This window comes from Poecilia mexicana, unplaced genomic scaffold (assembly GCF_051168715.1).
Source record: "Poecilia mexicana isolate PSO_F unplaced genomic scaffold, ASM5116871v1 scaffold_14, whole genome shotgun sequence".
Lineage (NCBI taxonomy): Eukaryota > Metazoa > Chordata > Actinopteri > Cyprinodontiformes > Poeciliidae > Poecilia > Poecilia mexicana.
Window position 1 is genome coordinate 7,158,548 of NW_028263383.1, and position 23,380 is coordinate 7,181,927.

General features: G+C 39.7%; 1 protein-coding gene across 1 annotated transcript in view; it reads right to left on the minus strand.

Annotated features, from left to right (window-relative positions):
* The window catches only part of nbeaa (neurobeachin a), a 108,868-nt gene that overhangs the window by 20,321 nt on the left and 65,167 nt on the right, over positions 1–23,380 (minus strand). The window contains exons 14-35 of the mRNA XM_088012709.1: positions 20,721–20,800; positions 20,353–20,415; positions 19,857–19,954; positions 18,172–18,264; positions 12,771–12,879; positions 12,573–12,654; positions 12,271–12,394; positions 11,940–12,132; positions 10,752–11,441; positions 10,204–10,653; positions 9,371–9,588; positions 9,099–9,252; positions 8,605–8,628; positions 7,621–7,704; positions 6,745–6,925; positions 5,139–5,263; positions 4,977–5,045; positions 4,704–4,872; positions 3,998–4,377; positions 3,303–3,439; positions 2,095–2,249; positions 762–888 (exon numbers count right to left, since the gene is read on the minus strand). Coding sequence (XP_087868835.1) covers positions 762–888; positions 2,095–2,249; positions 3,303–3,439; positions 3,998–4,377; positions 4,704–4,872; positions 4,977–5,045; positions 5,139–5,263; positions 6,745–6,925; positions 7,621–7,704; positions 8,605–8,628; positions 9,099–9,252; positions 9,371–9,588; positions 10,204–10,653; positions 10,752–11,441; positions 11,940–12,132; positions 12,271–12,394; positions 12,573–12,654; positions 12,771–12,879; positions 18,172–18,264; positions 19,857–19,954; positions 20,353–20,415; positions 20,721–20,800 — 3,805 coding nt within the window. The remainder of the gene's footprint in view (positions 1–761; positions 889–2,094; positions 2,250–3,302; positions 3,440–3,997; positions 4,378–4,703; positions 4,873–4,976; positions 5,046–5,138; positions 5,264–6,744; positions 6,926–7,620; positions 7,705–8,604; positions 8,629–9,098; positions 9,253–9,370; positions 9,589–10,203; positions 10,654–10,751; positions 11,442–11,939; positions 12,133–12,270; positions 12,395–12,572; positions 12,655–12,770; positions 12,880–18,171; positions 18,265–19,856; positions 19,955–20,352; positions 20,416–20,720; positions 20,801–23,380) is intronic.

A 23,380-nucleotide genomic window follows, 5' to 3' on the forward strand; every position in this document is an offset into this window, starting at 1 on the left:
GAAACACAGTCATCATGTCGAGGCTGAAGAGCAGCATACAGCGTTGACTAACTGGGATGCGTCAGTGGTACGTGTGCATGACAGCTTAAAATAAGTATGGTGAGAGGAATATTAATCTTAATCGATATGCAGCCTGGGAGCCAGGCGAGCTCATGTTTCACTTCCTCTGGCTGGATGCATCTGGCCTTCCTCCTAATGAGCTCAGTCTGTGTGTGTATGCGTGTGTGTGCGTGTGTGTGCGTGCGTGTTGGAACTGCAGCCATTTTTTTTCCACATCGAGGAGGTTTAATACCAAAGCTCGATCTTATCAGATGAGATTAATGAAATCCCTGTCGTTTGTTCATATTTTCCAATATTTCTCTCTTGTCGATGTGTGTTCAGAGGCAAGTGCTCTCAATCTGCTCGTAAAAAAGATGTATGCATAGCTCTTGCTTCGGCTAAGAATTAGATGCAGCGTTTAAATAAACTGACTGCAGATCTGAGGAATTTGCTACCGAAGCTTTTTGCGAGCTTGTAGCCACATTCCTGAAGCTCCCAGGTCTTCCAGACAATAAATGCATCATCTAACCTCTCTGTGAGCTGTAAGAACTCTCTGAGAAGGAATGAAGGGGCGGGAGTGAGGTGGAAATATGATAACGACACACTTGAAGCCAGACGCATTAAAGTGACAACGAAAACCAAAGAGGAAAGAACAAAAAACAGAAAAAGAGAGGAAGGAAATCAAATGGCTGGGAAGCTTTTACGGCGACGTTTACACACACCTCATGTTCTCCATAGTGTCTTCTGGCATCGGGGCCACTGTCTGCACTGCTGGCAGATTCTTACTAGTTGCACCGTTAACGAACGATGACGAGGAGGAAGAGGATGAGGAGGCAGAGTCTGCGGCACCTGGGTGGTGGGTGGGCAAAGAGGTTAAGAGGAAGAGTGGTGAAAAATAAGACGACCATCCCAGATATGAAACATTTATATCACCAGTCAGAGGCAAATAAATTCAATTTGGATGTTATTTCTCCAGACAAGCTGCTGCACCTCTTCTGGTAATGGTTTGTGAAAATAGCTTTGCAATCAATATAAAGAATCCAGTGCAGGGAGCAACTCCCCCCCCATCCCCACCCCACCCAGCCTCTTCCATTATGGATGCATAATACAGCAGTGTATCTCTGACGGGCCGGCAGGGATGTGAATACTAATCTATTTCCCTACAATGGATCTGCTGAGTGTGATGCTGCGTCTGTTTCTACAAGGAGCAAAAAAAGTAAATAAGAGTAAAACGTGGAAGAGCGCTGGTGACAGCCTGAGGGGAGTTTGCTTATTTGCATTAAATAGCTTGTGTTTTCTGTCTCTATTCTCAAACTGTACTCATCTGGTTTCTGTGACGCTGAAACTATTTCTAAAAAGGAGTTGCTGATTCAGCTTCTTTCTATTCAGTTTTTTTTTTTTTTTTTTCCCCCTCTGGCAGGCAAAGTGTGGAAGTAAAAGTACAAGGAGTTTTGAGACAACACAATCAATTCAAATCTGACAGGCTGAGGAAAAGTCATTCAACAAAAAAATTATATATATATATATATATATATATATATATATATATATATATAATCTGCATCAGGGTTAGACATGCATCCATTAAATTCTGCCTGTCCTATAGTTATTTTCAACCTCTCTTTGTAGTCTCAGCCAATTCTGACTTTATTTTTCTAAATTTTTAACAAACATTAAAAAATATGAGGAACAAATGAGGAAAGAAAGCCAGTTTTTACGATGGGGCTAATAGTGTGCAAGTGGAAACTGAAATAAATACAAAATTGTTCATACATCAAAGCACATTCTCAATCTTTATTTAATCCGATCACGTTGTTGTATTTATAGATTAAAAATAGCAGGAATTTTCAGTTATTTCATCTTGTAGAGATCTGATGTTTTCCTTGTCCAACAAGCCAAAAATAGAAAAAAATAAATTAAAGTTCTTTACTTTCACAATAAACAACGACATGTGAACTATCTTTTATGTATTTTTTTCCAGCCCCCTGGAGTCAAGCAGGTTTTTGTTGCCATGGAGCGAGTCTCCATCCACATATCCAACATTTTTTCTCTCACCTGTAGTGTTGATCATGCTCTTGGGTGTTGCTGTTGCAGCGGCAAAAATGTTGGGTGTGCTGCCAGGAGTGGCTGATCCGCTGGTAGTGGGTGTGCCCACCGTGTTGACAGACAGGCTGCCGGGTGGGGGCTTTTTCACTGGAACAACAACACTCCTGTGAAAAGATGAGACTCAAACGATTAGGCAAAGTGGCACTTGAGACGTTCTTGCCGAGATTGGTTGCGAAATTGCGCCTTATAAATAAACTGAACTGATGTGAAACACTGACTCTGTAGTGCCTGCAGTGTTAAAATGAAGTGACAGGTGACTTTGGTCCTCACTGAGGTCACCATGGCATCTGATGTAGGTAGCATAGCAACCTACATCAGACCTACACAGCATATTTTATTTTGTAAAATAAACAAAAGTCTATTTTACAAATGTTTCTAAATATAAAGACTCAGAAAACTTTCCCTTTGGTTTTGTATAAAACAATTTTCTACAATACAGATGTGAACAACATTTTCAGGTTTGGGGTGTAGGATTAAAATATTGGAAAAACACAGAATTAGTCAATTAATATACAACTAAATAAGCAAAAATATTTTAATGTTTATTAATAAATTTCTCCATTATATACTTAAAAGAATATAAGTTGAATCTTAATGTGTCTTCATGGTTGAATAAGAAATATTTTACAAAGATTTGGGCTTGCAACTTAGACCTCAAACATAAGAAAATATAGTAAAAATATATATATATAGCAAACAATAATTTACAGTGTCAGGTAAAGATATGTAAAAACATTGAAATAATCTAATCTTTTATAGCAGATTGTACAAAGAATTAACAGCAGAGATACCAATAATTGCAGCATTGGGGATTTTACAAAAGCAGTTATTTTAAAAAGTATATTTTTTTCCTCATATTTAATAAATGTACTCAAATAAAACAAGACTAAACACTATCATTTAGCACTAAACTAATATAGTTAAAATCATGTTCTTAGATTTTTATGTATTTATTTGAGTTACAATAAAACAAAAAAGTACTGCTAAGTAAAACTTTTTTCACATTCTAAACAAAACATCCAGATCCGGTTCTACTATTAGAACAGTGGTCTATATTAACATTGACTGTAATAATTGATCAGCTGATGGGTGTGTCTAGCTCAGTGCTAACAAGTCAATATCTTTTCTCTGCAGATCCCCTCGTGAATATGGCTGACCTGTCGAAGGAGTGGAACTGCATGGGCAGCATGGGATGCGTCTTCAGAGCGGGGTCCGGGTGGTAGGGCGTCGGCCCGGATTCCTGACCCAACTCCGTACCATCAATGGGAGCCGCCACCAAGCTCTTCAGGATTTCCTGCGTTTCAGGGAAAAAAACAAATCTGGTGAATGGAGAATCATTACATTCTGGTTTAAGTGTACATGTTTCACAGAGAAAAATGAATATACGACGTAGGAAGGTTTAAACTTTGAAAGTCCGGCTGGAGAAATTCACAGGGTCATACACAGGGTTAGAGAGTATGCCTTATTCAGACTTAGATACATTTCAGGCAGGATTCTAAAAGATTTAGACAATATTTTTAATGCATCAATTGTAACTGCATAATTGATGCAAGCTAAAAAAATAACTAAACCATATCTAAAAATGCCTCACAGTAAATAGATGTTCTTTTCCTGGAATGTTGTTTTTGACATGCCTTGTATTGTGGTGTTCACATATTTTAATTTAAGATTCTTTTGTCCAAAATCCAATATTCTAGAAGTCCTGGACTTTTGTCTACATTGGTACAAACTTTATTCTGACCTTCATGTATTTCTTAGAGTTCTCTAGAAAATAAAACTGATTTGTTGTGAAATATGTCCAAACCTGTCCCACAGGTTTTCGTAGGGTGCCCTGATTTTTTAAGAAGCTCACCTTAACATTGATGCCTTTGTTTGTTTGGCTGATGCTAGAGATGGACGAAGGTGGCGCTTGGCTCGAGTTCGGAATGGATCTGGGATCGTGGGGAGAATCCAGAAGGCTCTCCTGCGACCTCTGGACGTCAGACGACAGACTGCACAGCAGATCTGTCCCTCCGCCTCCCCCTCCACCGTTGTCTCTGTCTCTGTCTGTCTCTCTCCCCACCAGGCCCAAGCCAAGCCCACCGAGGCCCACCTCGGAGCCGTTCAGGGACCCAGCCACGTGTCCTTCTTCTCCGATGCCAGAATCCGTGTGGGGGAGGCCTGCCAGAGGAGAGTCATCTACCGGGGTAGGGGTCTGCTTGTCGCGGTCAGAGAAGGCTGTGGATGGGTGCTCTGTTACGATGAGGAAGAAAGAAAGAACATTTTATTTTGTTTATTTAACATGCACTTATATATATGGCGAAATATAAGCATTGTTTAAATTCAGATACCAAAAGAAATCTATGGATATAGGGTTTGTTTCTTGTAAACTGTTTTATTTTTGTGTCAATTTCCTCCCTTCTGTTTTATTTGAAATTTTTATCTCGCTGTTAAACTATTGTTGCTTTGCTGCAGTCTGTATTTTCTCCACTCCAGGGTAAAAATGATGAGTCACTGACAAGTTACTATATGATATAAATGGTCCTGAAGCAGAGGAAAAAGGAAAAAATAAAAATCACCTGTACTGGTTGGGGAGTTTATTTCATGGCGGATGCTTCTCCCCGACAAGCTGGTGGACCGGCCGATCTCTCTCTGCGGTTCCAGAATATCTCGGTACTTTGACACCATGAGAACTGAGATGAAGTATACGACTGCCAGTGCCAAAAACTGAGCCTGCTTACTGTCATCCTGCAATAAAACACAAACATAAAAAAAAACATTATATTGCAAGCACAGTGGGATATGTTTCCTTAGTGTTACAACACAAATAATTCACCAACAGGCATGCTCACCACATCTCTGAAGACTACAGCTCGAAGACGATTGATGTCCACGTCCTGAAGAAGTCTGTCTGGATCCTGCTACAAATATAAGTCATGAAATTGTTGGGTCATTGGATGTTAGTGTGCTGGCTTTTAAGTGAGACAGGATGTGAATGTCTGTGTGTTTGGTACCTTGCTGGCAGTGGAGGCACTGTGGAGGCTGTCCTGCGACTTGCTGCTGGTTAATGAAGACTTGCAACTTCGATCCCTTTGTCTTTGTCTGCACTCCAGGCAGTTTCTGACGGCCACGCAGCACACTGAAGGGAAATGGAGGAAACAGGAATTTTCAGAATCAGTGAGGTGTTTAAGATGAAGTCTGAAAAAGCACAAAGAAATCAGAAGCTATCTAAAGGGAAATGGTTCTCTCCATGTCCGCAAGAGAGCAAGACGTAAAGCAGATAACAGAAAGGCTGAAAGTATTTCAGGAAAGTTGCTCTATTTTTAGCTTTTGAAAACCTGTTTGCTATATAATGTAATGAATTTTGAAATGTTGGTGGCCGTTTAGAAATCTCAGAGTAATAGAAAGGATCTACATTCTCTAGGAAGCCGTTTCAGATGTGTTAACTGTCCTTGTATAACATGTTGAATGTAGTTTTAAATCTGAACTCTGTCAACTTTTGATCTAAAATATTAGCAAAACCTGGTTTTACAATGACTGCTCGCGCTCATGGGATGATGTTGCCTCCAATATAAATAAGACATGATCAACACAGGGAGGTCAAGACTTTTTTGAATATTGTTCTTATGTCATAAACATATCCTTCTTGAAGAGACACTAGAATCAGTGAAAATCAGTATTGGAAGCTTAAAGCTACAGAAAATAGCTTTTCACTTAATAAAGTCATCTTTAATGAGCCCTTTCCAGGCTCCAAAATAAGATTAAAAGCAGAAATGCACTGCTCTGAATTTTGCAACCAATTTCCAATCTCTTTTTCTTGTGTAGCTTTGACCTTGCAATGCCCATTTGCATCAATTTCTCTTTAAGAACTAAAGCATAAGTACATAACCCAACTTTTTTTCTTCCCTTCCTGTCATGAACCCTTTACTTATAGATACAAGGAGGTGAGGCGACATCATGCTGTGTGTGTTACTGGAAAACAGGCCTCTACTATTTTAAAGCAAGACATTTTTGCAGAGTTTACATTTTAACACCTTTAGCCCACTGTACATTACTGAAACATCAGCTTCTGTGGGTTTTCGCCTTAGAATATATATCCTTACGCCAACTCCAAGCTTTCAAGCAGGTTGCCAGTACGTTCAGAGGAACTTTGTTATACTCTGTTTAGCCTTCTTGTCACCTGCTCAAGTCTCACCCCATCTTGCTCTTTTCACAGTGTGAAGCCACCACAAACTTGTGTCGACACGTTTTAAATAGATCCTCATAAATCCGTGCTTCCTTTGGCTTTATTTATAAAACACCTCAATGATTCTGAAACTAGCTAAGACTTTTTCAGCAAGAAACAACTTCCACACAAAAGAGTGGGCTCACATATGGTAAGTACATAATCACAGAAAGTTGACAAAGCTGAAAATCAACAGTTTAGTCGATTTATTTTTTTTCTGCATCTCTCATAAAAATGTTTTTCCTTTAGTTTCAAAGTTAACTTATAAAATTGGAAATACTAAACGTGGCTAACTAAGCAAGCCATAAAGCTGTAATGATGACGTCTACAGCCATAACCATGAGTGCAGGGGTTTTGAGTCTGATCAATACTGAATATGTTAGAGCAGCACACACCGAGGCGGAGACACTGCCTCATTAGCCCTCCAGACGACATGTTCTTCTCTGCTTCGATCTCACTGAAGTTCAGCGAGCTGGCAAACACCAGAACGTCCACCATGGCCATCAGGCGAGACAGAAAAGTGACCGCCGTTTCTGAAGACATTCCTTGTGTCGCCTCTATGTTCTCCAACTCCGTCTGGATTGGGGAGAGGAAACAAAAACGAACACATTGGAGAGTCAATAATAGTGAATATCTCGGCTGTAAGCACAGTGAGAAGGAAGCTCTCTCTGCAGATAAGGAGAGACGGTGAAATCATCTTTTTTTTTCTTCCTTTTTATAAAGAATTCGCCTTTGGGAAAGCTGGGCCTTGGATCAGCATGACTAAATCAGTCATGGCTGTTTGTAACAACAAACAGGAAGAGCAACCATCAGGGTTCATGCTGAGAAATCAAGATGATGAAATCTGGCAACATAAAGTGCTCTCCACAATACACAGGAAATGCAGCCTGATGACACACAGGTGATGGTAACAATAGCTTTGTGACAGCAGCAGTGTGGTTGTAGTCAACATTGTCACTTGAATCGACCTTGTTCTGTGACCTTTAAGCTGGTTCTGTTTTAATCCCAAAGCAGTTATACTGTGATATATAAATACCTATAACCTAATGACAGCACTGCGTGTTTAAAGCAAGCGTTTGCTCTGCGTGTTTCACTGCTTCTGTAAGCAGAGAGCGCAGATCTGTGGGGACTCAACAAAGTGCACGCGTCTGGAGGCTCATCAGAGCACAGACAGTTGAGGAATAACAGAGACACAGAGTGAGGACAGAAGTGCTTTGGTAGGTGCTCTTAGTTCTTCTGGTGATGATGAGAGTCTCAGGCTCGGTACGCACCTCTCCCCCTGCGCCTCCTCCCCCAGGAATGGGGGACACCTCCTCTCCCTTCGACCCCCTCTGGGGTCCGGCTCCTCCTGCCTTCTTTGGTGTTGATACAAACGGGACATTCTTAGCAAAACCAAGTCTCGAGGACGGTCTAAAACACTCTTGTTCTCTCTCTTATAGAAAAGACACTCTAGTCCGGGTCAGAAGTTTACATACACATCGTAAGCATTATGGTCATATTAGGCTTAAACTTTTAATAACTCATTTTAACCATTCTGTCAAAATTCCAGAAAATAAAACTTTGGTTCAAAAGTGGTTTTGTTTCTAAATTTTCAAAGTAATTTATGTGTACACCTTAACAATTCCTACATTTTTCACAATAAATAGCAAGTTTATGTTGATGTGCGTTTGGGTTCATTTTCTACTTAAACACCAAGTTGTGTCTACGTTTCAACCGTCTACGTTGATTTATCTTTAAGGCAGAGGACCTGAAGGTTTTTGAAGCTTTATGTCAAATTTTGATTCTACATCGCATAGAAAAAATCCACATTGCATTCAAACTTATGCACTCGATTTACACAAAAAAAATTCTACATGCTTTAGTGTTGTATTATAATCCAACTCCAGAAGAATAGCTTTTCAAATACACAATTAAAAGTCCAAAACTAATGACATTAGTGATGTGTTTATAAATGTCTGACCAAAATAATTTTTCTACTTTGTTTGGGAAAAATAAAAAAAAATCTAATTTATTTATTCCTCCTATTGTGTTTCCCCTTTTTTCATTTCATAATCAAAAAAGTCTTTTGAAAGAAAAACGTAAAGTCTGACCACAACAAATAATCTAAATTGGAGATTTGATTAGCAGCACAGAAGCACAGCAGAATAAAACACCACGGATGTCTGACACGCATGGGTTAGTGTTGCTCACAATGATAATAAAACTAAAACAGAAAAATTAACAGAGTAGAAAAAGAGGAAGAAACTGTAACTTACAGTGTTGGCACTACTCTTAGAACTCTGCGCATGCAAAACAGACAAAAACAGAGACAAAGAAAGACAAGAAAATACACAAAATACACGCAACACAGAGAGGAAACGAAAGATTAAAATATATAGATGACAGAAAGAAAAAGTTATTTAAATTATAAATCAAATTGTTAATTCAAAGGATTAGAGCAACGTTGAAATAAAGATCAAAACAGCGTGTTAGAACAAATGTTAAATGCATAAGTTACTAAAGAGAAGAATCCATGTTTTTGAAGAGTTTAATTTTTTCATAAATGCACATATTGTTAAACCAAACAGGATGTTTTACCAATACATTTAAACTTACATAATTCTTGCTCTTGAAGTGTTTTATTGCTTATAAACAAACAACCATAGAACCGAGGGAAAAGACACATTTTTATTTTTTTCACAAATTCAATGTACATTTAAGAGCTACAATTCTCAGTTCTACCACATGGGGGCAGAGAAGAGCCACTTACGGAGGGGGAGGTGGCGGCCGACAGGAGAGGGAGGATGCCTCCACAGGCAATGATGATGTTGTCCACCATCTGAGAAATGAGGTGGATGGTGTTGTGGACGAAGATGATGTTTTCATTGCTGTTCACGAAATCCATCACTGACTTGGTGGAGTGGCTGAAATAAAAAAGGAGAATAAGGGCAGGGAAGTTAACTTGGTGACACAACCGGGGAAAACGTGCAGCTGACCCAATTTTATGCAGCAGACACACACAGCTCACGTGGCCCCACTCACCTCCTCCACACGTGCACGTCCGTCTCCAGCGCAAACAGCAGGTCGGTGAGCAGCCTCTGGTGCATCGGGGACCATTTGAATTCTGGGATCCGGAACATGGTGGTGCGCGGGCCGGGGCTGAACTGACGCCGCTGCTCTTCCGTCATGGGCATTCCCCGGAAGCCCAGGTCGACACGCAGGTCCCGCTCCAGCTGGGCTGCGGTGCGGCCGTGCAGGGCCTGCAAGGTAGAGGACAACTGAAAGGTTAACACTGCGTTTGTCCTTAAGTTTAGCACATAAAAACAAGCACGATTACAGTTCACTTAGAGAAGCAAAGCTAAACAAGGGAGTGTTTGCTGTTATTTCATAAGATGAGTTTCTTTTTCTCAGTTCAGGTCAATCAAACTGAGCGGAATAGGGAAGCTGGTTTGCAAAAACTGGCTCAATTCCTTTTCAAATGTCCAAACATAGCAAACAGTGTTTGGGCAGTTTAAAATTTCATTAACTAATCAATTGCATTTGACTCAGACTATTACCTTCAGATGAGAAAAAAAGTCAAGCTCTGTCTATATAAAATTCTGACAATGTGTAGATTAGAGAAAATCCACAATTAACTGAAACCTGTGCACCCAATTCTACTTTTTTTAATTTATTGAAATATAATCATATAATCATTTTCCTTAATGATTATACTTGAAGGGCTTAAGTGAATCATTAAGAGCTCACAATTATACAATGAGTGGATGTAAACTTCAGACCAGCAGTGTTTGTACTGTAGTTTCACAGAATCATTAGGGATTCTGAGAGCAAAGCAGCAAAGCAGGTAATTATGCACCTTGAGAGTTCATACTCACCTGGGTGGTAGCGGTAGTTTGGATCTTTTTTATGTCTTTGTCTTTCCCATCATCTGACCTCTCTGTATCAGAAGTGGTACTGGCTGTGTCTCCCCCGGTCTTCAACCCCGCAGTCTCTCCCTCTGGCCTGGATGCTCCCTCCCCCTCTGGGAATTCGGGTCTAGTCGCTCCCTGGAGCTGGTTCTGGCTCTCGGCTTCAGCAATAGAGCTGATGTCAGCCAGAGTACTCTGGATCTTGAATGGTCCATCCTCAGGGAGTTCCCCAGGGGCGTGGCTTTGGGTTTGTGTTAAATCGGAGTCGCAGCTGGTCATGTGGGCCAGCAAGCTGAGGTCATCGCTGGCGCTGGTGGTGGAGTGAGCAGGGACGCTTCCTGATGGAGCAGGCTGGTCCGGACTAGGAAGAACAAGGGGATCTGTGGATGCCAGAGCTGGAAGCAGCTTCTCATCAACCTGGTGAAGATAAAATCCAAATTGGTAGAGAAAAGAGGATGATGAAGCTACACAAAAACTATTTGAATTAATCAGGGAGAGCGATAATGAGAGCCTACCTTGCTAAAGAGAAATCCATTGTTGCTTGGAACACTGTCTTTCTCATCAGCTAATGTGATGAGAGGACCCATGTTCCCATCATCCTCCATGCTGACTCTCGAAAGTCCCAGGCTGGTCCCGATTCCAACCCTTGAGCCTGCCGTGTCGTCTTTGGGCCCCAGATTCCCGTTCAGGTTCGGAACAACAGAGCAGTAAGAACTGTCCAGGAGAGAATCCACTTCTACTAGAGGTCCGTTTTCTATTCCTACCCCGCCCCCACTGCCTCCCACACTTCCACTCAGGCCCTCTGGAGACAGGTCCAGGTCATCCAGCTTCACCTCAGTGGCTTCTACTTTTTCCGCTTTAATGTCCACCAGGAGGTCATGGACCTCCACTCTCACGCCTGGACCAGCACTCTGCTCCCCTGGCGTCAAAGCTTCACCGTTCGGCCGCTTCACTGAACCTTCAGCAAGAAGGTTGCGCGAGTCCCCGCCTGCCCCTTCGCCGTACTCTGCTTCGCTTTCAGGAGTCTGAGTCTGAGAGTTGTCATCTATCTCTAGATTCCCGTTAACGACGGGAGCCGATGTGGCCGAGAGGCCGGAGATTGTGGAGACGGAGCCTTTCTTTCCCTTCTTCATGTTTTCCTCCTCCTGACGCTGGTACTCTTCATACATCTTAGCTAAGTACTCCTTATGGGCTTCATAGGTCACCTGTGACAGATGGTGGGATATAATTGGAAAGGCGATCAGAAGATGTGTACTGAGAGCAGCTTCCCTCCACATCCATACTCAAAAGGTAGTCCCAAGGGGGGCTATAGATCATCACAACCAGACAGCATGAACAAAACTGGGACTCCAGTCTATAGAAGCATTAAGGCCAGAATCCATAAAATCAACTCAATTTCACTTTGAGAACAGGGGAAGATAAAAAAAATTAAAATCTGTGACAGAATCCATGGGTTTTAAAGCAATTATATACGTTTTTTTTGTTTACTTAGGTTTTTTCTTTGGAATGTATCTGTAAACACATAAGTGCCCGTTATTGCTAATAATATATTCCATACAGCCATATAATTCCATATAATACGATATTAATCAGTTTGTCTGTAAGGGGGTTGAGATGGCATTTACTCTAAAAAGGAGCTATGTCAGTAAACTAAATCAATAAAAGGACACTGAAGATTTAAGTTTTGCAGTTTCCACTCGTACCTTAGAATGCGCAATGGAGAGAGTATCAACCCAGACCCTCCACCCTCCCCATTCGTATTTGATAGCATGGTAGAGAAGGATCCTGAAGATGTTGTACACCATTTCCGTTATCTTCTGTTCCTCTGGGTTCTTGGGGTTGATGTATCCAAGGGAGAACATCCAGTCCTGCCAAACCGAGCACTGCAACAGGCAGCTGATAAACACGCAAAAAAAAAAAAAAAAAAAAGAAAAGGTTGCATGAGCTGTCCATGGCAAAATAATCAGTTGTAAAATAAAATGATCAGTTATGAGGTGGAATAAATTCAAGAAACTGGTTTTGTTTTGGTTTTACCGTCGGTTTTCACGGCTGTTGCTGAAGAGTTTAATCATGTCGGAGAGGAAGAGTCTCCGGACTTCCATCAGCTCAGAACTGGGCGTGGAGTTCTTCAGCAGCGTAGCCACTACCTTCAGAATCACTGGCAGAAACAAGAAATAGTCCATAATAAGGGAGCGGGACAACAAGAAACTGATGTGTGAGTGACATCAGTAAGTGGGAGATGGCAGAAGAGCTGATTTTCAATCCAAACTTTGTTTGCATTACCAATAAGAAAAGAACGGCAGATGGAAGCCACAGAGGAGAGCTTCGTTACTTACTGGGGTTCTGGATCTTGACAGTAGAGTCTGGCTCAGGGTGGGGTTTGTGAACCACCTGGGTGCACACCTGCTCCGTCAGAATCTGCATTGACAGAAGTTCAGCGGATGCCATTTAAACAGCATTCAGACCACTTCTATCCCGGTTATGTAAATTTGTATGGAAATGTAGAGAAAGGAGATGCTGTCACAATTACCTACCTCATATAGCGTGTTGTAGGTGGTGATGGAAACCGTGTTGGTGTGCATCATCAGCCTTTCTCCCAGCAGTGTGAACAGACTGTGTGTGTGCATGATCTCCACCTTCCTCCTGCACAGCAACAGAAAAAAAATATTTTAAAAATAAGAATATTATTTCGGATCATTGTAATTATACCCAACAGTGATTGCCACTGAGAAAACAAAATATTAGTAGGTTGTAAAATTTTACCATGTTGTTTTTAGCAGGATCAGAGAACAGCACTGACGTTTGCTAACAAAACGCTTTTGGACTGAATATATAAAATGAACTTTTTTAAAATTTTGACAATCTGCCAATACAAGGAGATTGTGATATCAAATCAAACCATGGCCTTTGATCTTTTATATTAAGGAAAATGCTAGGAAAATGGCAGAAAAAACATTTAAGCCAAGGCTTGCCTGTTCTAAAGCCAACAGCCACAAGGGGAAATTCAATTTCACCCCTTTTAACTGGGATGAAATTGACTTTCACCCCTTGTAAATTCTGATAAATTACTTAAAATTAATTACAAAATTTAAAAATTACGTTAAAAAAAAGTCATCTTAAATCACATGTGTCAAACTCAAGGCCCGCGGGCCACATGTGGCCCGCCATGTCATTTTATGTGGCCCCCCCAGCATTTTATAGGCTGATGATTGACTTAAAATTGGTTTTGAGCACGAATTGATTACAAACTACATCTCCCACAATGCATTCCGATTGTTACCAGCCAACATTGCGGCTTCTCGCCACTAGAGAGCAGCAGAGTCACCTCAAGCTGCTGATTGATTTTCCCAGCGAATAAAACTGAGACATTGACAAGCTAACATCAAAACGTCCAAGAAAAGAAAAATCAATTTACAAGTAAGACTGAATGAAGATGTGTGTGAGTTGGTGTCAGGGCGGCAGGTCGCGCTAGACTTTTTTTGTTATCCGTTATCTTGACCGACAACATAAAAAAAATTAAAAAATCGGTCATGTACTATTTTTATCCGTGAAATTACAATCATATTAACATCGGCTATTTAGTCGAATTTTTTGCGGTTTAGTTAATATTCACCGTGAATCCAGATCCCATCACAGATTAAGCAGATAAATGTATCTACATTTTTTTCCGTAGTGACAAAAACCACTGACTGAGGACCCAATAACTTTTAATAAATTAAATTAAACGACTTCACTTAAATTAGCATCACTTCACCCGCTGGGGTCTGAACGCACTTCCTCTTGGTTCCCATCTGCAGAAAAATCTGCACTAATTCATCAGTCAGTTGGATCCGTCTGATCCAAACAGATGTAAAACTCTGTGAGTGTTTTACCCTGTCCGGTGTGCACTTTTACCAGGATTATTTATTTATTTATTTGCGTGGTTTCACTTCTCCGAAACGGACAGATGTTACGTCTGCAGCTCCTCCAGAGCGCTGCTCTCCTGGGTAACGTGAACCCAGGAGGCTCCATTTGCTAAATCCGCTGGATGAGTTACTTCCAGCGGTTTTTAAGTCTTCGCAGTAGCGGAGCCGCGTCCGCAGTGGTTGAGCAGCGGACTGCGCATGTTACAGTCTAATTAACTTCTGCGTCGTCATTTATTTCCTCAAGATAAACTACCCGCTCCTCAAATGGATTAACACAGCCAGGGGCGCAACTACATATTATTCAGGTGGATGCGAAAACATAAATGAACCATTTTTAATTTTGAAGTGTTGATTTTATTTTTGAACCCTTATTTATTTTGAAGTGTTGATTTTATTTTTGAACCCTTATTTATTGTAAAGTGTTGATTTTATTTTTGAACCCTTAGTGTTGATATTATTTTTGTATTGATTTTATTTTTGAACCCTTATTTATTTTTGAAGTGTTGATTGAAAGACCTTACACATGAATTGCCCCATATGGGGTTTGAACTGACAACCTCAGCATTACCAGGACAGTGCTCTAACCTGCTGAGCTAACTCACCTACCTTACAAACTGTTGAGTTTCCATGGATTTAAGAACTTAAATGATCTTACCACAATGAAAATTTGATAAAAGTGCTTATATTCTAATGTTTTTCAAAACAACATACATAATATTTTATTTTCCAGAGATTTTGTGTTTTGAAGTGTTGATATTATTTTTGGACCATTTTTAATTTTCAAGTGTTGATTGTATTTCAGAGATATTTTTTTGTTTTAATGTGTTAATTTTATTTTTGAACCATCTTTTATTTGTAAGTATTGATTTTATTTTTTAGCCATTTAGCCAAAAAATGGCTAAATGGCCATTTTCTACAGAGACTTGGGTCTGCTAATGACATCTTTAATACAATTTGTTGATCCCAGGCTTAGTTTATGGACTGTAATGTGAAATTAGGCACAAGTATAAGTCTGACAGTTTGTTCACCAAGTTGCTGTGCTCTCTGAGAGGATCTGTAAGTATTTGACATCGTTCCATGCCCATTGTTGACATTAGTCTCTAACAAAATGTGGATCATCTACCAGGAACACTGCAAAGAGCATGAGTTTCTGTAGTGTAGTGGTTAACACGGTTGCTTTACATGCAAAAGGTCTCTGGTTCGAAACCAGACAGAAACAGATTTTGCATGTTCTCTTCATCACAGGTGTTTACTAAAGGTCAACAAGCCTCAGTTGAAATTTTCATGTTGCATCTCACATCATCAATGTTGGAACCTCAAACTGAAACAAAGCAGAGAAGTTCAGTTCCTGTAGTGTAGTGGTTATCACATTTGCTTTACATGCAAAAGGTCTCTGGTTTGAAACCAGACAGAAATGGTTTTTGTAGGTTATGCATTTTTTGGGGTGCAGTGAGACAACAAGAGCCTTCCTCTTTGGTGATGGTTCATTTGCCAATTGACTTCAATGTAGGCTTCTTTGAAATCGAAGCTACTTTACTTCAATTGCCAATTGGCAGGTCTGTGGCGTAATGCACATGTGTCAAACTCAAGGCCCGCCAGCCACATGTGGCCCCCCAGCATTTTATAGGCCGATGATTGACTTAAAATAGGTTTTGAGCACGAATTGACTACAAACTACATTTCAACCAAAGGTTTGTAATGCGCTTCCTAACCAGACGCTCCAAAGCGTCCGGTCCATAACTCTTCAACACGCTGTCAGCTCCCGGTCAGAAAGAGGCATTTAGTTCAGAGACCATGAGATAATATTCAGAAAGGATTTTTTTAAATTAATTGATTTCAGTTGCCTCTGAGACTAAATCTTTGCGTAAAGTCTATATTGTCTGCCCATGTGACTTGTTTTTATTTGTTTGCTTACCTTTAAACACTGATTTAAATATTGTAATTTTTAAACTGAGCAGTAATTTTACATCCATTGAAACTCAAATGTAATATTTAAAACTTTAATACATAAAATCAGTTATTTAACAATATGAGGTGGTTAATTTATTTTTAACATTGTATTTTTATACATTTATGCTAGGGCTGCCCAAGTCTAGTTTTCCAGAGCTACCATCTGCAACTTTAGATGCATTCCTTCTCTAACACACCTGGACCATTGAATCATTATAAGCCTCAACAGAACTGAATGAGGTAAGTCAACCTTTTGTCTGGGGTGTGTTTTAGCAGGGATGCCCTCCTGATCTGTACCGTCAATGTGGCCCGTTGAGGGGGGCCAATATGCTGAAGTGGCCCTCGGTGAAATTGAGTTTGACACCCCTGTCTTAAATTTTTCTCACTGCCACTTTATTAGGAACTTTTTTTATTTTTAAAATGTTTTAGCTGAAGCAAAAAAAAATAAATATAGAATAGTATTGTTCGACATGAATAAAAATTGTATTTTCACACCAACAAGGTGCCTTTCACTAAGGTGTTAATTGAGATGGTGATTCAGATGTTGTTTATTAGCTTAACAAATCAACTACACCTCCAGCTTGTCCAGCTTTTCTCATATTCCTTGAACACATTATGATATGCCTGATGGGATTTGGATGCTGTAACAAGAATTTGGGAAGCTAATTATTGTTGCATAAAAATATTTTAATGACTGTCCAGTTCACAGATAAATCCAAAAGATGCCATTTAAGATTTTGTTGTTTTTCTCCCTGCCTGCCTGTAGAGCTTACAATTTTAACTGTAACACCGCTTTCCATTTAACCCACATATAGAATAGTAAGAAGCATCTTGTATTCATTATTTTTTATTCAACAAAGCATTCTCGACATCTTGTACGACTACAATAGTGTTGCTTTTTTTAGTCGTGCTGATGTAACACTGAATTTGGCTTAGGGATGGCATGAAATGCTCTTAAATGCTGCAGAAGTATGCAAATAGCAGTAAAATGTGTGGTGGGAGCAGATTTTAAGTAGGTGGGGGACTGATTATGTAGGGCTCAGGTGCAGCCTGGTGTCCCTCTTCATGTTGTGCAGCAAGAGATGTCCATGTCACATGGTACGACTAAATCCCCCAGCATTCATAGCCCCTCATCAAGATTTCTCCTCCCTTCGAGTGCAGAATGTCACAATGAATTTTCCGCCCGGACATGCTGATGAGATCTCCACACAAACATGAACAAATAGATAGTATAAAGCTCACTGGAGAGTGAAATGCTGCCGTTCTGAAGTTGCTTTGTAGTGTAATAGTGAAAACTCTCACAGTTGCTCTGCATTTATGCAAAGTTTGTTCTTTTTTTGGTGACTGAAACAAACATTCATTTTGTGAGTGCTATTACTACAAGAAAACGACTCAACGTTAGCTATTCTCAGCAAAAGTCAGGAAAACCACAGAGATGCAGAGGCTGTACTTTTTATTACACTGTCAAGACAGACGTTAAAGCTGCGAGAGGGTGAGAGAGTAATACTTTCAGCACATAACAGAAAGAGGAGGAATTGCTCCGTTTTCTCACTTGGAGTCGTCAACTTTCATTTTTGAAACATGCTTTATTTGGAAATGCCGGCAGCTGTTTAGAAATCTCAAAGTTAATGGAAGGGTCAATCTTTTAAAATATCAACAAAGAGACTGATATTTGGGGGCAAATTACGCTCATCTTCAACATATCATGATAAGCAAGTTTAAAATAGAAGTAAAAATAAAGTAAAAAAAAAAACATCAGAATTACTTTGCCTTTGTTTTAAGACAAGGTAGAACGCGTTTTCTCTAAATGCATGTTGTAATCTCTGCCCCTAATGTTAACTAATGACCACTGATGCGAGGAAGGATTAAAAAAAAAAAACTATTTTCAGTACTGTTCCTATAACACAGTTCATAAGGAGAAATCGGAATTTCCGAAAATTGGTATCGAGCTTGTTGAAAGTAAGAAGTTGAAGATTGATGCCAAAATTTAGAGTGCTTAATTTCTATCCTAAAATTTCCCTAATCCTTCACTGCCAGGCACAGGAGATGAAAGAAAGCGGATAGAAAATAAAGTTCTTACTTGTGACCGAGGTGTTTAAGGAAGTAGCCTAGAACTTTAAGGGCCTGAACTCGTATACTTTCGCTCTTGGAGGCCAGGAGTTTGCAGATCACCCTGTAATAACAAGAAACATACAGGTATTAAACTCTGAAATCTTGTGGGTTAAGAAAGAAAAAAGAAAAAGATTATTTCATGATTTGTATACAAGGTTAAAAATTTCCATTTCAAAACTCCACTCTTTATCAGATTCAAATTCTAGGATTATTATAGCATTTTTATACAAATCTCAACATATAAGCGGAATGGAATTAAGCAAGTTGGATATTTTTGAAAAATTATGCTCCATAAATTATAAATTGGCACGTTAATTCGAGTCATGCAGTTGGCATTACAGTAAAATGCCATTTCATGGCTTTTTTGCACATTTTATACACCATTTCAAACATTAACACCTGGGAATTTCTTCAGATTACAGTTTGCAGTCTGTCACACTTCTTGTTTGGAAGATTTCATAAAAACGGGGCTGTCTAAATGCTTAGCTTGGCATCTAAAACTGATTCTGTTTAGGAATCACAGGTTCAGTTTAAAACCCTGACCTAAAAGGATCCAGATGTCAAAACAACAGTAGTATTGTTCTTTCCATTAATCTGTGGCTTCTGACAACAGTCAAATTGATCACGAGTTGGGAAAAAAAAAATCTATAAGAAATTTTAAAAAAAACTAAACATTAATTGAATGCTATTTTTTCTCTCTTGGAAATGACACCATCAAATCCCATACTTTTGCAGAGTGCACATAAAACACCAGTTGTAAATACAGAAAGAATCAATGCCTGCAGACTATTTTCTTGAAAGAGGTATTCAAAGGGGACACATAAAAAGACAGTGCAGTTTGCAAATAGCTCTCTAGCAATATGAGTTACTGTGGCAACCGAAAAGGCATCCAAGTAGAGTTATGCATTGGGAGAATTACCCGCACAGTTGGCCTGACTCTCTCTTTCAGTAATCAGAAGCCTGGGTTCTCCTAAGTATTGTTACTCAGCATGAAAAGATACGTCAAGTTATCGTTAATTTTGCCCCACAAATCCACCACATGAGAACAGAACATGCCTCTCTATAAGCACACAGGTCACATAAACGGTTAAATCGAAGAACAATTGTTTTAAATAAAAAGCTGAAACCAAACTTTGCAAAGAGATGTCATACCTTTTCCCCCACTGTCCGAAATTAAGTCAGGCTAATTATTTCCTGGTTTGACTGGGATTAGTAAAGCTATTTCTATTTGCTAAATGTCAGAATAATGAGAGTATAAAACCAAAACTTTTGGGAAAATACAGAAGAAGATGACAGCTTTCAAAGCTTGTTTTGGATTAATTTACATTTAATTGAAATGGAGGCACCCCCTATGCAATTTTGCAGTTGACACTCAAGCATCAAACTTTAAAGATTATAAAAATAAAATAAAAAATACAGCATATCTGTCATTATTCTGACATTCTGCAAATAGAAGTAAGTTTGGTATCCAAAACTGACATAAAAGAGTAAATGTGCATTTTCATACAATGTATATTAATACTGGGTTCCAACTCTCTCTCAGCTAGTGAAAGTAAGGATAAATGTAAGTAAAAAGAAAAACAGAAGATGTCAGTATTTAGTGCAGCAACAGATTTTTTTTTATATGAACATGCATGTGTGGGTTGCGCTCACCTGATGCCATTTCTTTGATCAAAAGCGGGGATCATGGATGCCGGGTGCTCAGACATAAGAGCCACCAACAGCTGGAGCACATCGTGGATATTCTCATCCTACGTAGGAAAAAGAAAGCAAAGGTGAACAGGTGAGGCGGCAGCGGAGGAGGAGGGGAATAAAAAGAAAAAGCCCGGAGGGGAGAGATGAATAGAGGGCTAGGAGGACAAAGAGAGTTCCATGGGTGGGCATGGAGGGGGGATTGCGGAGGAGCAGGTGGTATTTCAGAGCAAGAATAGATATAATTGTTACAGAGGAGTACATTCTGTTCAGTCCATTGTTGCGCCATTTTTTATGCTGTCACCGCGCTGAAGCTGACTCACACTCCCGCTCGTTTAAGTGGACTATAACTTCAGCCCCCAGATTATTGCGCGTACTTTGCCACTAGCTCCACTCTGGCTCTCCCCCCCCCCCCCCCCGTCTGACTCTAGTTTAATAAAGGAGAAAGCATCTGTACCTCGTGCATTGTCAACAAATAGTTGAGGATACTCTGCAGCTCGTCCTCCTTCACGCCTCGGTCCTAGCAAAGAAAAACAGATTCATGAAAACTCCTCAGTGATCTTCAATTGTTTCTACTTTTTATTAACCTAGGACGACTCGACACAGAAGAAGGAACAAAAGTCGATATGAATGCTCGCACGCATGCACACGATGAAACGCTGCAGCGCTTCATTGGCGTTGCTCAACTTTAATGCTATTTTCCACATATTTTAGATTAGGCCGCGAACTGCCCGGGAGGAGAAACAACGGAGAACATCAAAGAAGTAAAGTGATTTCCCACAGCTTAAACTATGCCATGAAGATAATCACATTTTCTTCCTCTACCTTCAATATGAGTTGTTTGAGGAAGAGGAGCATGAAGGCTCTCAGCGAGATGATCTCCTTCTGGGACGGCCGTGGTCCATCTGAGCAAAAAAAAAAAAAAAAAAAAAAAAAAAAGCAGACCCAAATGAAACATTGCAATTTTCACCAACAACAACGGCACTTTAAATATGCTTGCAGCTGAGTTTGAGCGAGCCCTTCTGTTTACTGACATTTAGTTTTATTAGGCTTCCTCGAGAGCTGGGGGGAAAACACACATGTGCTCACTTTCTCTACATCAGGACTGTAAATCACTGTCATTAACTCCAGTGGCAATTTGGCAATCGAGATATTTTATGCTTGCACTAATCTAACTTATTAGAGCAACGGTGAAGTCATTTGCACAAAAAAAAAAAAAAGTGATTGATGGTTGAGTGATCCAAAGCAAACAAGCGGCGTAATCCACTGTGTCTACTTTGTAGCTCTGGCACTCCATCAGTTGTTTGCAGGAAGAGCGGGAGCTAAAAAAAACACAAAAGCATCTGACACAAACGGAACAAGGCGATTCATTTATCTGAAAGTCCATACCATCTTTGAATTCAGCTTTGTTCCCATCGTAACTCATTCGTTCAGCTCTAATATGCCATCATTACCATTAAAACATGCTTTAACATACACAAAGAGTCGCGCACATTCATAACATTTGACATGTCAAATGGTAAAAAAGCTAAAAGTTAGAAACAGGAGAGAAGTCACTGCTTCAAGAATGAGCGTTAGCAGCAACAAGAAGGCTACTGGATCACAGAAAACATTTTTTCTTGAGCCTTCAGGATTACCGTAAAGCTGCTATGACTGAAAATGTTCGCAGTCTGTTTAAAGAGTTTGTCACAAGACAGAAATATTTCCAAGCGAGTAAATACACTGAGACAGATGTCAGAGTTTGAAATGCTAACAATGCCAATAGTGCTTTTGCTACTGAAAGCTGACAGTAACTGTTAAAAAAATGTCCCCATCATATTTTCTTGACTTTATTTCACTAAAATAATGAACTTCCATTTTAGGTATCTGGTGCTACGCCTTTCAGTCTTCCATGAACACATGGTGCAATATTACCTCAGATCATATTCAGCTGATTTTGCTCATTTGATCTTTTAATGGTCTCACTTTTGCAGAGTTAAGCTTCAAATTCACCATCACTGTACATAATCCTGAACAAATTATATTAGCAAATAAAAAAAGAATCAACGATGAAGATTTCAAAACCTGCCTTCCCATTATCATTCTCAGAGGCTTTTTTTTTCATTTAATAGAAATCTGTAACTATTTATGACGTCTAACTTGTGTGCATTTGCGAGATGTACTTTTGTACACCACAGGGGAACAGAAACACCATTAAAAACGGTAGTTTGTTGCTGAACAAAATGTACCATATCCTCCTGCAAAACTAAAATTCCCTTAACCCTGTGCTGGTGAAAAAAAAAAAAAAAAAAACTAGCAGAGAAAAGGGATGAAGAAGAATATCTGTGTGATTCTTCGCCATGCTGTGGTGCCCTTGAATCATACGAGTGTGTGTAGTCGCCTGAGCCGGTTCACCTGTTCTTCACAAAGCTAAAAACATGACACTGAAGCGCTCCTTTGTTATCCATCATCTTCACCTGTCAAGCTGTTCCATGGTGCTGGAAACGGTGACAGTGACCATCCATCATAGTTTATGTGCCCGTATGTGAAAGTGAGTATATGCCTCAGTTTTAGGGCCTTGCATACAGAGAGGACATGAAAAAGGCTTAAAAGGGTCTAAATTGCTTCTCAGGGGAAAGTTTAATAACTGTATTTTATTCCTGGAAATTAATTTCCCTGCTTTCATAACTCCTAATCTGACTTAACAGTTTTGTGGCATAATTGTCACACAAAATTAGATTTTTTTCTCTCTCTCTCTCTGACCCGGCATGATGCTCTGGAGGGTCAAAGAGATGTATTTTCTTCACAGAGATTACATGTTCTGAGTATTAACCTGAGAAGGTATTAGCACAATTTTGCAAGAAAGGACGAGAGATTCACACCATATGCGCAGCCTTGAACTTTTTCATACATTTGTCAAAATGTATGGTAAACATAATAAAATGTATTTTACTCAGTTTTTTTTTGTGAAAGACACAAAAATTCTGTAATTGGGAACAGGTAAGTCATGTTGAACAGTCTGTTCAGTCAGTGTTTTTTTTTTTTTTTTGTAGGAGTCAAACCGCAAATCAGACTATTGTAAGAGAGTCGCTCATGTGATGCAAGTTGTGACTTCAGCCCCTGGATAATCAGTGAACACAGTCTTCTGACGTTGCATTTTCAGCACCCGTTGAGCCCAGCAAAGTAATGAAAAGGGGTGGGTGCCACATAACCGGAACTAGTGGAAAATCCAAATCACCGCATAGAGCCGAGTCAAGCCGCTATAGTGCAAAAAGGCCACTATAATAATGAGCATGACATTTTTACAAATTACTTTCAGCTAAAAAAAAAAAAAAAAAAGAAATCAAGTTCTGTCGGGTTCAACAGAAAGCACCTGAGAACATGGGTTTAAGTCTGAACTTGAATATGCGTTGTCCTGAACTGAACGATTGTAGCTGTGAGTGTAAATTCAGCATTATCCTGCTGAAAGTTGAACCTGCACGTCAGCCTCAAACCTTTTTACACCC